This window comes from Pleurodeles waltl, chromosome 3_1 (assembly GCF_031143425.1).
Source record: "Pleurodeles waltl isolate 20211129_DDA chromosome 3_1, aPleWal1.hap1.20221129, whole genome shotgun sequence".
Lineage (NCBI taxonomy): Eukaryota > Metazoa > Chordata > Amphibia > Caudata > Salamandridae > Pleurodeles > Pleurodeles waltl.
The window spans coordinates 1,695,606,218-1,695,620,621 of NC_090440.1; the positions used below are offsets into that span (position 1 = coordinate 1,695,606,218).

The following is a 14,404-nucleotide window of genomic DNA, read 5'->3' on the forward strand; positions in this document are numbered from 1 at the left end:
TTACTCCGTCCCAAATGTTTCGGATATCTCAGAAGCCGAATTACGAATCCATTATATCCTGTGGAACACGTAATACGGCGGGTGGGAGATCCCTCACATTTGGGACGGAGTAATCCCCTCCGCCAAAGTCGTAATCAGGCCCATAGTAACTTTGGTAGGGGGATCATCTTAAACATAGCCACCCTACCCATCAGAGTAAGTGGAAGACCTCCCCACCCCCCAATGCACCATATCAGCATGGCACATTCCAGTCACACTCCCCACATGAATCCCTCACTTGAATATTTTAGTTGATATCGAAGGGAGTGGAGAACCGTGTCCTCCTGCGGGGCCAATGACATGATTTATTCCAGTTAATCTGGTACCCAGAATAACTCCTGTATTCTGTAAAAATCTGAAAGAGTCTCGGCAGAAAATAGAGGAGTTTCGCCACATAGAGAAGTATATTATCCGCATAAAGGGATATGCGTTCCTCCTCCCTTTCCTCCCCTGTCAGCCTGAACCCATACAGCTCGGGGTGGATACAGATCCCACACACTAGGGATTCTATGGTGAGGGCAAATAGCAAGAGGGGCAAGGGCCTCTTGCAATAGGAAACTTGGACGAGAGGGTCCCTTTAACCCTGACCACCACCGGATTACAGTAGAGCAGCTGCACCTATTCCCGGTATCTGGGGCCCACCCTGAATATCTCCAAGGTACACCTAGGAAAGGCCAATGCACTGTATCAAATATTTTTTCAGCATCCAGAGCCAAGAATATGTGTGGATCCGAGCATCGCAGGATAGTATGTCTCCAGTTATGTGTACACCTCAAATTATATCTCATGGACCATCCCAAAGCCAGATTGGTCCCCGTAAACTAAATGGGTGATAACTCCCTGAAGGCGCATCGCTAGTACTGTGGCAAGCACTTTCACCTCTACATTAAGGAGGGAAATCGGTGGCGCCACCAGTCTTTCATACAACAATCTTTATTGTTGCGATGCTCCAATAGATTTTACAATCTCCATAGCCTTTTCTGATCTTCTACAAGCGACCGTCTACCTTGGGGCCAAATAAATTCTCCCCGTCAAATAGCATATTGAAAGTACATCTAGCCTGAAATCTAAGACATTTAGCCATGTCTGTCTCCTGATTAGGATGTTAGCGTTCATTTGACAACCAGACTGTCTGTAGCACCCAAGACACAACTTAGACAACCATGAGAGAAGGTATTCCCCTTTGCTGCAATTTTCCCAACCCCCTTTCTTCTGAACTTCAGGTACAAGTTATTGCATCTCCTCCCACCACATCATGTCATAATGGTTGCGCTTATTGACACAGTTTTCTTGCTGCAACAATATATTTGCTTTTCTTGTCAGGAGGTGGCCCACCTGTGGTGCCCTGCTGACAAGCTATTTTATATGAAGTACTAAATCACCATAGAGTCTTTGTGTTTCAAGCCTTTAATTTAAAGTGTGACTTGTGGGGTTGCTCTATATTTTGTCTCCAACCTAGGTGTCACTGAGTGCATCTTTACCAATGTTTTAAAAATCCCTATTGCGTTTTATAACAAAGGGCATGATTTAGAGTTTGGCAGGCAGTTACTCCATCACAAACGTGATGGATATTTCTTTCTCTGTATGAGTACCATTAGGTATAATTCACTTGTAATGGGGCGGATGGAATATCTGTCAAGTTTATGATGGAGCAACCAATTTGCAGAGCTCTGATCAGGTCTAAAGTCTTTAGCATTGGTTAAAATAGAATTATGTCATGCGCAGTAGACATTCAACGAGAACGCCAATCTCCTCCTCCTCTACAGTCATGGTTGCCCCATAATGAGGTTGTTCTTTTGTAAGACGGAAAGACAGGCCATTGTTTTGTTGGGGGAAGGGGCCTTCGTGGGGTAATGTTCTGAAGATTACTCCTCCTTTGAGGCCACTACATTTGATTTTCAAGTATCATCCCAAGATTTATCCTGCTGATGCTCTTGTTGTATTACAGTACACACATCTGAGTCTTGTATTAAAGCTAGTGTTGTATCTAGTTCCCTTGTGTGTCTGTCTTTTTAACCCTTTAGGAATTTTATGTCTTTTTATTGGAGCAGAAATTGCCTCAAGAGGTTTTCGTTTGGTAGTCTTATATGTATGTTATTTGGTGACTTCCCCCGTGAATTTTCTGATTGCATTCAGGTTGCTAGGGGACCTGTGACTGAGTTAATTTAACATCTCCTCTGTCTAAAATTGTGTGCATCTTCACCCTCAAAATAGTCTAATTTCTCCCCCCTACCTTGAGTCTAGAGCTGAAGGAGGTTATCAAGGCCGAAATACTCCAGGGCTTGCTTTACAGTTTGAGTATTGGTATTCTCAAGGGACAGTTTCAAGACTTGTTCGTGAGGCCAGCCTTCAACTCGATGCTCTTTGGGCACCAATAATTTATGCTGCATCCGTTTGCTCTCTGAAACCAAGGCTTTCCTGCATGGCCTTTCTTTCATTCAGAGTGTGCCCTCTGGAGTGTGCTTCGTACCAAGGAGCAGAGGTTCCTTTTAAGTCGATCCTCCTTGAGAGGTCACCTCCTGTGTTTATGTTTCCTTCTCAGTTCGTGTAATTTGTTATAGTGTTTGGGTAAACCTACTCTTGGGCTTCAAAAGGAGTTAATTTTTCTTCAATGTCCTTGGAGTCAGAGGGCTGACATTGTAAATGTGATTAGCCCTGAACCTCTTTCTATGGGTCAGCTATCAGCAGGGCTATATTGGTTCTCCAGTTTAGCACCACTTTCAATCTCCTTATATGTCCCATGGACATCTTTGCTTTTATCTCCATCCCATGGTGAACACAGTGTATATGTTTGGCTTTTAGCACATACGTGGCTGGGACACTGAGTATTCGGACATGTGATCTTGAGGAAGGCATAAATTGCAAGCACGTTGAAGATCATACTCTGCTAACCACTTTAATTATTCTCATATGACATGATATCCCAGTCAGTGGATATTTGGCATGGCTCTGAAAGTTGTAACAATATTCGGTGACTGAATGAAGCTCTTAGGTGTTCATGGTGTCCAGTCAGCATTGAACTTCCCTTGCCAAGTCCTGAAGTAGCTTCTGCACAGAGCACCCACACTCCTGATGGAAGAGCAATCTGAGGTGCAATATATGAACTGTTACATTCTGGGTTTTAGTAGTGTGATTATGAGCATTCAATTCCAAAACAAAGACCTTAAAGAAAAAGAAGCTGGAGAATTCTTAACCAAATACTATATGGAAGGATAGTGTATAGCATGAGGTCTACAGCAACTCAGGCTGCAAATTGCCTTTACAAAAAGGAAATGGGAATGATCCTAAAATCTTACTTTTGAATTAAGTTATGGTTACGATCCAAAAGCTAAAAGCGGGACTTCTGTCAATTAATGAGCTATGTTCCATTGATTGTCTGCGACCTTACTCTGCTGTATTTTGAGTGCACAAGAAGGCAGCCACTGCCATGGATGATCCACCACTGGCTTCGACATAAGGAAGACAAACAGATATGGGGGCTTAAAGCTGCTGCTAAATACCTTCAAATTGGCAGACCAACTTACGGTGTTTGACCTACCACTAGTTCTTACATTGTCATTAAAACATCGATAATAAATTACCCGTAATGTTTCTTTTCCCCTGGGGAATACACCCAGCAGGATAGGGACATTTTTACTGGAAACATATCCCCATTTTGGAGGTATATTTATCCACACAATTCTTCTAAGCAATCATAGCATGGTGCTCTTGCTGGCAGGTAGCTGTTTACTAGAAAGCAGTTCCCGCCATGCAGATAGGAGCTGCTTCAGGGAAAAGGGCTCGCATCCCAGGTGGGGAACTCAACATTAGGTTTATCGCCCTCCCCCAGTGTGGTGGAGGTGTTTGCACCATTTGTCTGCTTAAGCTTAGATCAGACTACCGATTTGTGCTTTGAGTCACTGTATCTCCTCTCCAAGTTGATGCTGTCCCTCTACTGCACCTTCTCCTTCTCAGTGTCCTGCTCAAATAGTTAAGCGTATTGACAATCAACTGTCCCACCTCATAATGAATGAATGAATATTTGCATAACAGCAGTCCTGATGCAAATATTCTTGCCTAACCAGGCAATCAATTCTTAAGAGTTACCTCCACCGCCTTCTCGTTGTATTTGCTACTGCAGGCCAATAAGCACCCATCATCGTGCCAGTTCCCACAGCCAGTACCCCAATTACCATCTTCTTCTCACTGTGCCTGCTCAGAAATGAAAATGTCACTTACCCAGTGTACATCTGTTCGTGGCATCAGTCGCAGTAGATTCGCATGTTCTGCAATAGCTCGCCATCTGGTGTTGGGCCGGAGTGTTACAAGTTGTTTTTCTTCAAAGAAGTCTTTCGAGTCACGGGACCGAGTGACTCCTCCTTTTGTCTCCATTGCGCATGGGCGTCGACTCCATCCTCGATTGTTTTTCCCCGCAGAGGGTGAGGTAGGAGTTGAATTGTAGTAATAGTGCCCATGCAATGGAGTGACTAAGTATGCACCTATTTAAGGTTGAGATGATACATATATAAATAATTGAAGGTAACTTCCAAACTGCTACAGGCTCCCGGGGAGGCGGGTGGGCACATGCGAATCTACTGCGACTGATGCCACGAACAGATGTACACTGGGTAAGTGACATTTTCAGTTCGATGGCATCTGTCGCTGTAGATACGCATGTTCTGCAATAGACTAGTAAGCAGTTATTTCCCCAAAAGCGGTGGATCAGCCTGTAGGAGTGGAAGTAGTCTGAAATAATGTCCTTAATACAGCTTGACCTACTGTGGCTTGTTGTGCGGATAACACGTCTACACAGTAGTGCTTGGTGAATGTGTGAGGCGTAGACCATGTGGCTGCCTTACATATTTCTTGCATTGGGATGTTTCCTAGAAAGGCCATGGTAGCACCTTTCTTTCTGGTTGAGTGTGCCCTTGGTGTAATGGGCAGCTGTCGTTTAGCTTTAAGGTAGCAGATTTGGATGCATTTAACTATCCATCTGGCTATACCTTGTTTTGAAATTGGGTTTCCTGCATGGGGTTTTTGAAATGCAATAAAGAGTTGTTTAGTCTTTCTGATGTTCTTTGTTCTGTCAATGTAATACATTAATGCTCTTTTGACATCTAATGTATGTAGTGCCCTTTCAGCTACGGTATCTGGCTGTGGAAAGAACACTGGAAGTTCCACTGTTTGATTTAGATGGAACGGTGAAATAACCTTTGGCAAAAATTTAGGATTGGTCCTTAGGACGACTTTATTTTTGTGTAGTTGTATAAAAGGTTCCTGTATAGTAAACGCCTGAATCTCGCTTACTCTTCTCAGGGAAGTAATGGCGATGAGAAATGCCACCTTCCAGGTTAGGAACTGTATGTCGCAGGAGTGCATGGGTTCAAAAGGTGGACCCATAAGTCTAGTTAGGACAACATTTAGGTTCCATGAAGGAACAGGTAGTGTTCTTGGTGGTATAATTCTCCTAAGGCCCTCCATGAATGCTTTAATGACTGGTATTTTATATAGGGAAGTTGAATAGGTAGTCTGCAGGTATGCAGATATTGCTGCAAGGTGAATCTTAATGGAAGAGAAAGCTAGGTTAGATTTTTGTAAGTGAAGCAAGTAACCCACTACATGTTCTGGAGTTGTGTGTAATGGTTGTATTTGATTAATATGGCAGTAGCAAACAAACCTCTTCCATTTACTTGCATAGCAGTGCCTGGTGGATGGCCTTCTTGCTTGTTTTATGACTTCCATACATTCTTGGGTAAGTTGTAAGTGCCCGAATTCTAGGATTTCAGGAGCCAGATTGCTAGATTCAGCGATGCTGGATCTGGGTGTCTGATCTTTTGGTTGTGCTGTGTCAACAGATCTGGCCTGTTGGGCAATTTGATGCAGGGTACCACTGATAGGTCTAGCAGCGTTGTGTACCAGGGTTGCCTTGCCCAAGTTGGTGCTATCAATATGAGTTTGAGTTTGCTTTGACTGAGTTTGTTTACCAGGTAAGGAAGGAGAGGGAGAGGAGGAAAAGCGTAAGCAAATATCCCTGACCAGTTCATCCATAGGGCATTGCCTTGGGATTGTTTGTGGGGGTATCTGGATGCGAAGTTTTGGCATTTTGCGTTCTCCCTTGTCGCAAACAAGTCTATCTGAGGTTTTCCCCAGAGTTTGAAATAAGTGTTCAGTATTTGGGGGTGAATTTCCCATTCGTGGACCTGTTGGTGATCTCGAGAGAGATTGTCTGCGAGTTGATTTTGTATCCCTGGTATAAACTGTGCAATTAGGCGAATTTGGTTGTGAATTGCCCAATGCCAAATTTCTTGTGCTAGCAGGCTTAACTGCGTGGAGTGCGTCCCTCCCTGCTTGTTTAGATAATACATTGTTGTCATGTTGTCTGTTTTGACGAGAATGTATTTGTGAACTATTATTGGTTGGAAAGCTTTTAGTGCTTGAAAAACTGCTAGAAGTTCTAGGTGATTGATATGCAGTTTTGTTTGATGTACGTTCCATTGTCCTTGTATGCTGTGTTGATTGAGGTGTGCTCCCCACCCTGTCATGGAAGCATCTGTTGTTATTACGTATTGTGGCACTGGGTCTTGGAAAGGCCGCCCCTTGTTTAAATTTATGTTGTTCCACCACAGAAGCGAGAGGTAAGTTTGGCGGTCTATTAACACCAGATCTAGAAGGTGACCCTGTGCTTGAGACCACTGTGATGCTAGGCATTGCTGTAAGGGCCTCATGTGCAGTCTTGCGTTTGGGACAATGGCTATGCATGATGACATCATGCCTAGGAGTTGTAATACCATCTTTGCCTGTATCCTTTGTGTTGGATACATGCGTTGTATGATGGTGTTGAAATTTTGAATTCTTTGTGGACTTGGAGTGGCTACTCCCTTTGATGTGTCTATTATGGCTCCCAGGTATTGTTGTACCTTGCGTGGCAGAATTTTGGATTTTGTGAAATTGACGGTGAACCCGAGTTTGAAGAGGGTTTGTATGATCTGATTTGTGTGATTTGAGCACTGTATGAACGAATGGGCCTTGATTAGCCAGTCGTCCAAATATGGGAACACATGTATTTGCTGCCTTCTTATGTGTGCAGCGACTACCGCTAGACATTTGGTAAAGACTCTTGGTGCGGTTGTTAATCCGAAAGGCAGTACCTTGAATTGGTAATGTATTCCTTTGAATACAAACCTTAGGTATTTCCTGTGCGATGGGTGTATTGGTATATGGAAATAAGCATCCTTGAGGTCTAAAGTTGCCATGTAGTCGTGTAGTTTTAGCAATGGCAATACTTCTTGTAGTGTGACCATGTGGAAGTGGTCTGATTTGATGAAAGTGTTCACTACTCTGAGGTCTAGGATTGGTCTCAGCGTTTTGTCCTTCTTTGGTATCAGAAAGTACAGTGAGTAAACTCCTGTGTTTATTTGTGTGTTTGGCACTAATTCGATTGCATTCTTTTGCAATAGTGCCTGCACTTCTATCTCCAGGAGATTGGAATGGTGTGTTGTTAAATTTTGTGCTTTTGGTGGTATGTTTGGAGGGAATTGTAGAAATTCTATGCAATAACCATGTTGGATAATTGCTAGAACCCAAGTGTCTGTAGTGATTTCCTCCCATGCTTTGTAATAATGACTTATTCTTCCCCCCACTGGTGTTGTGTGGAGGGGGTGAGTGACATGTGAGTCATTGTTTAGTAGTAGGGGTTTTGGGGCTTTGAAATCTCCCTCTATTTCTAGGGAATTGCCCTCCTCTTTATTGTCCCCGAAAACCTCCTCTATACTGTCCCTGGTAAGTGGACGGTGTTGCTTGTGAGGTGCTGGCTTGTGTGCTTTGACCCCGAAACCCCCCTCGAAAGGGCGTTTTACGGAATGTGCTGTAATTCCCTCTGCTCTGCGGGGAGTAGAGTGCGCCCATGGCTTTGGCAGTGTCCGTATCTTTTTTGAGTTTCTCAATCGCTGTGTCCACTTCTGGACCGAACAGTTCTTTTTCATTAAAAGGCATATTGAGAACTGCTTGTTGAATCTCTGGTTTAAATCCAGACGTTCGGAGCCATGCATGCCTTCTGATAGTTACAGATGTATTAATTGTCCGTGCAGCTGTATCTGCAGCGTCCATGGAGGAACGTATCTGGTTGTTGGAGATGGTCTGTCCCTCCTCAACCACTTGTTTTGCCCTATTTTGGAAGTCTTTGGGCAGATGTTCAATGAGATGTTGCATCTCGTCCCAGTGGGCTCTGTCATAGCGCGCAAGTAGTGCCTGGGAGTTCGCGATGCGCCACTGGTTTGCAGCTTGTGCTGCGACTCTCTTACCAGCTGCATCGAACTTGCGGCTTTCTTTATCTGGGGGTGGTGCATCTCCAGATGTGTGAGAGTTGGCCCTTTTCCTAGCTGCTCCTACAACAACAGAGTCTGGTGGCAGCTGTGTTGTGATGAAAACCGGGTCCGTAGGAGGCGGCTTATACTTTTTTTCCACCCTTGGTGTGATTGCCCTACTTTTGACCGGGTCCTTAAATATGTCTTTTGCGTGCCGGAGCATACCAGGGAGCATAGGCAGGCTTTGGTAGGAGCTGTGGGTGGAGGAGAGTGTGTTGAACAAGAAATCATCCTCGACCTGTTCTGAGTGGAGGCTTACGTTGTGAAATTGTGCTGCTCTAGCCACCACCTGAGAGTACGCGGTGCTGTCTTCTGGTGGAGATGGTTTTGTAGGGTATGCCTCCGGGCTGTTATCTGACACTGGGGCGTCGTATAGGTCCCATGCGTCCTGATCTTGGTCGCCCTGGCTCATGGTGGTGTGAGCTGGGGAGTGTGATGGCGTTTGTGCTGGTGAAACGTTAATCACGGGCGGAGGAGAGGGTGGTGGTGTAACTCTTTTCACCACTTTTGGTTGTGGTGCTTGTTCCGCCTGGAACTCCAACCTTTTCTTTCTCCTAATGGGGGGAAGGGTGCTTATTTTTCCTGTCCCCTGCTGAATGAAGATACGCTTTTGCGTATGGTCCACATCAGTTGCTTGTAGCTCTTCCTCAAACCTATGCTTTTGCATTTGGGAGGTTAGCGAGTGCTCTTCTGTATAAGAGCCTGAAGCTGGGTCGCTTGCAGTTTGTTTCGGCATCGAAACTTTGTCTGCGTGTTTTTTCGGCTCCGAGGTGACTTTTTTCCTTTTCGGGGCCGAAACCTCTCGGCGTCGATCTGTTTCGGTGCCGCTGTCTCGGCGTCGAGCCGTGTCCACACCGGCATCTCGGTGTCGAGGCTTGTCTGCAGCACTTTCTCGGTCCCGAGAAGGCTGCGTGCCGGTGTCTCGACCGGAGTCGGACGATCTCGGCACTGTTTTGGCCTTTTTCGGTGCCGACGGTCGGTCACCGAATTTATGGGTGGAGCCATGGCCTGGTGGCAGTGGCGTCCCCTGGGCCTTGTAAATGTTTCTTTGTGTGGTTTTCGACGTCTTACTCACGGTTTGTGTATCGTCGAATCCTTCGGAGTCTGAGTCTTGGATCGAGAAGGTACCTTCTTCTTCCTGTTCCTCGAACTCCCGTTGGGCTGTCGGTGCGGACGCCATTTGAAGTCTTCTGGCTCGACGGTCTCGGAGTGTTTTTCGGGACCGGAACGCACGACAGGCCTCGCAGGTGTCTTCGCTGTGCTCAGGTGACAGGCACAGGTTGCAGACCAAGTGTTGGTCTGTGTAGGGGTATTTATTGTGGCATTTGGGGCAGAAACGGAACGGGGTCCGTTCCATCGGCGTTCTTCAGCACGCGGTCGGGCCAACCAGGCCCCGACGGAGGATCGAAAAACTACCCCGAAGGGCACCGGAGCTCTTCGATCTTCGATGCGGTGTGGAATCTAAGTACGCCGATCCCGAACGCAACAATACCGACGAAAATCTTCCGAAATTAACTATTTTTTCCGTTCCGAAACTCGGAGCGACAGGAACACGTCCGAACCCGATGGCGGAAAAAAAACAATCGAGGATGGAGTCGACGCCCATGCGCAATGGAGACAAAAGGAGGAGTCACTCGGTCCCGTGACTCGAAAGACTTCTTCGAAGAAAAACAACTTGTAACACTCCGGCCCAACACCAGATGGCGAGCTATTGCAGAACATGCGTATCTACAGCGACAGATGCCATCGAACATTATCATTACCCTCAATCAACACTCTACCTCATTATACCTGCTTGGTAAGTGTGCCCCAAATCTGCACCCCCTCTTCACTACACCTGCACACAGAATTGGCAAAGTCCAATTTTGCATCCTTTCTGAAGTGTGGAAGTGGTACTAGTCCCACACAATAAACTCTTCTCACTGTGTCTGTTCTGAATACTGTTCTGCTGTGCTTTGTTGCCCCAATAAACTCCCTGTAGGGCTGCCACCAGTCCAAGGTTGACCATAAAATCACATCTGCCCTGCTATGACGTACAATGCCTTGCCAGCTTCTCACTGTGCCTCTACAGCAGTTGGTGCTACACTTAATTAGCACTGTCTCCTCAATGTGCCTGTTTTGCGTTGCCACAATTATCCTCAACGCCTGTTAAGATTTAGTACTGCTCCTCTGCAAGACCTCTCCTCACTTAAAGTGCTAAGAGCTACAGCTATTCTCTACTCTCCTCTTGTCCTTGCAAATTACCTCAAGCTGAATGTTGTAGCTGAAGAGCTGCTGGCCATCAGTTAACGATACAGATGGACAGCCAGATTCGAACTGGCAGAAGGAGGACGTGCTGAAACCAGGGTCCATCTGGGCAACTGCAGATAAACTCAGTGGGCAATCTCCTGGAATGTTCTGGAAAAAGTAGGTGTCCTCTGACGTGCTAAGAGCACAACACGCCTTCAAGCGCTGATGATGGGGGATGCTGGCCTTGAGAGTTGGAGGGGCAATCATGTCATACCCACAAGGAGGATACATGTAGTCTGTAGGGGCTGATGGTCCCAGTCGGGCATGAGAATCACTCTCCACCACTTGGCCACCCAAGTCGGAAGAAGAGTGATACTCTGATTCATCTTCATGGCCACCAGGCATAACATGACTGTCCTGGTGGGCTGAGGTCCGCCGCTGGAATGTTGTTCCAGAGAAAGAAGAGGAAAATGGCTGACGCTGTGAAAGCATTTGCTGTTGCTGATAAGCTTGGCCTATGGCAAGAGACGTTTGTGTGTGAAAGTGTCGATCGTGAAGGCTGCTTATTGTATTTGGCTGTCCCGGGTGATACGCCATGCTGACACGTCCTCGAGAACAATCTGTGCCCTCTCCTTCAAAGCATGACTGGCCCCTGCCTCGAGAATATTCAACACCACTTTTAAGGAGGACTTGCATATCCCTCGTGTGTGAATACTCCACACTGCCCCCCTCGGGAAGTCTCTGAAGTGGGGCTGTCCACTGGTTGCTTGCTGCCAGCACGCCCTGTGATGATTGGCCCATCTCTGTAGTTTCTAGCACTGAGTGTTCGGTCACCAGTGGTTTCCAAATGTTTTTTGTTTTATTGTCTAAATGGTTGGGGGCCACACCCATCAGGTTTTGAGAGCTCATGAAGGATGAGGTCTGGGGAACTGTGTTTGTTGCCACAGGCCAACAATATGTATGAACATGAGTGGATGGTGTCTGCAGGTAGTGGGGAGCAACTGGTGTTTCATCCTTCTCTGATGAATTCTTGCAGTTGAGCTCCATTGATTGCCTAGAAAAGTTTGCAGGGTGTAACCCTTCAGGTAACTGAAACACCCCCACTGGGCTGGAGAAATCCCCTGGCAGGGGGCAATGACTACTGCAAATGGCTGGGTTCATTTTCATCTGATCCGGAACCCTTGGCTTGTCTGAACTGTCCTCTGCATCCAGTGGCAGACTTGGTGGGAAAGGATCCTGAAGTCCAAGTGCATTATTAAGTGGTAAATGCTTCAGTGGTTGGTGGAGTCTATGAGATCCTTCAGACTCAGAGTTCTGCTGTCGGCTGGTCGGAGATTTGGGATGAAGCTGTCTCGGTGTTGTAGGCTGGAGGCAGATAGGAGCCGGGCTTGCGCCACCAGGGAAAGGAGTGTCCTTGGACTTCTCCTGCTTGAAGAGAATATCCTCCAAGAAGGAGGCCACCTCACCACTCAGCTGGCTACTAAAATTAGAGAGTCCATCCATGTCCCGTTCCACTTGCAGCAGACTCTCTTCCCAGCCCTCCAGGTCTAGGTCACCCACGTCCAAGTCCTGCAGGGGTCCCTCACCCACTTCACTCTTCTCAAGCAGTGTCTCCAATATAGCCATCACTGGGTCACCCTCTTGCTTGACGCTTACGCCGTTGTGGTTGATCTGCCAGCCCTCTACATATTTATTCATGATTTCAGGAAGAGGAAAGCGGGTCTCAGTTCCTGGATGAGAGACATATACTGATTCATCCTGCTTCATCATGGCCCCAAGAATCGAGCTGGGATCCACTGGCTTCTGTTCCATTTCCGTGGCCTTGCGGTTTTTGAAAAACTTTGTTTTTGGCATAACAGGGTTGGGGAACTGCGGCAGATTGTTCTGGTAAAGGACAGCTTCCCCTGTGGTGAAGCTGAAAGGTAACTGTAGAGCCCGTTTGCGCAAGTGCTCCTCGCCTTCCTCGTTGCTGCAAGAAAACATAAAAAACAAGCATGTTACTACAAACATGGCAAAGCAGCGGACAGATGGTTTATGGGTAAATAATGCCCAGCAAAATATATGCCAAGAAGAGCACAAGGTGTAAGAGAACAGGTAACTACCTAAAGAAAACACATAGGGACGGAGGAGTAAATTGGGGAGCACAGCGACAGCTGAAGAGAATTACGAGGGCTTTGCGAGAAAGTAAAGGTGTAATACAGTGTTACTTCAGAGCTAGCGAACAGAAAGCAAAGGACACTGAGACAAAGAGTAGAAGGGTAGCACAGGGAAAGAGAGCACAGAAGGGTGTCACATGGCAAGCATATGGATATTATATCACAGGGGTATCACGTGCATAGCACAGGAGTGGCACATGGGTGCGTTGGACAGGCGCCTTCTGAAGGACTTTTTAAAGTTGTGCCACCACGTTCACTTTTTTGATCTGTTTTCTATTTTGACTCCTTTGGACTAGACAATCTGAGAGGCCACGGGAAGGGCCACATTCTTTACCACAAAGCACTTAATAGCAGAGCCTAACTCTGCTGAAGTTATGTACCAAAACTGTTCCCCGACGAATGGATGCTACTGTTCCCTTACACCAGGTTATGAGGTGACTGGCGGTGAGGCCAGCATGTCAGAAATCGGGGGCACGTGCCTTTTTTTTTTACCTGTATCCCTGGTGGACAGAATGCCACTTTAATAAAGTAGAACCCAGACAGCCACCATAACTCTGGTCCCTGCCTTTCCTTATGTACACAGGGTTTGTAGTTTGTGTGTTTGTTGTGAGTGGTCAGAGACCCATCTACTGACACTGCACTGGCGGTATTATATATACACACACTGGAAAAACCAAAGGTTACAGGGACGTTATAGTTAGGTTCTGAGTTTACTTGTACAAAACCATAGAAATTCAACAGCTATAGATAGAGTTATTTTAAGTAACTATAACTTGTACCATCGCCATGCACAGTTTTCTTATCAATAATTTTATTGCAAATGTTGCAGTGATAATATCAAAGATGCCATAGAAGCTGTCATCAATGGTGGAGTAATTAGCTGTGCATGGCGAAGGCGCAAGTTAGAATTACCTTACGGAGCAAGTTAGTGGGCTAGATGTAAGAAAATGCAATTTTGTATTTCTTAAATAGCAACTTCATAGAAATCGCTATTTAAGAAATTCAAAATGCTATGTACTAAGATACTGATTTCCTAAAAGCAATTCCTACAACGTAGAATCCAGTTGCATTTGAATCAATGGGCCGGTTTTGCATTTCCTAAATAGCGATTTCTTATTAGGAAATCGCTAATTAGGAAATGCAAAACAAGGATGGCAATGGGCAAAAGTACCCGCTTGGTGCACCCCAAAAATAGGGGTGCACCTGTAGAGCACACATATGCATAAGGGGCATGTGTGCGTGCTCTATTGCAATTTAATAAAAGCTCTTTGGGGTGCTTTTATTTGAAATTGCACCTGGTTATGATCATTTTCAAGTCAATGGTAATTGCATCTCCCAAATGCCAAAGTTGCATTTAGGAAATGCATGGTACATCAGAATACGAATCACAAATAGGAAATCCCTATTTGTGATTTCCTATTCTAGGAATTGTAAATTGCAATTTCTACAGGGTAGAAATCTCACTTTGAGATTCCTTAAAGGGCTTTGTACATAAGAAAATCACAGTTTGCATTTCTTAACAGCCCGAAATAGCGATTCGGACCATTAAGAAATGTAAACAGATTTTGCATATATAGCCCATAGTCACTTGAAATAACTCTTAGCTACAACTGTTGAATTTCTATGGTTTTGTAAGAG

The 14,404-nt window shown here is 45.7% G+C and overlaps 1 protein-coding gene across 1 annotated transcript in view; it reads right to left on the bottom strand.

Moving 5' to 3' along the window:
- The window catches only part of LOC138285510 (aryl hydrocarbon receptor-like), a 214,300-nt gene that overhangs the window by 33,891 nt on the left and 166,005 nt on the right, over positions 1–14,404 (bottom strand). The window contains exon 10 of the mRNA XM_069225505.1: positions 10,626–12,579. Coding sequence (XP_069081606.1) covers positions 10,626–12,579 — 1,954 coding nt within the window. The remainder of the gene's footprint in view (positions 1–10,625; positions 12,580–14,404) is intronic.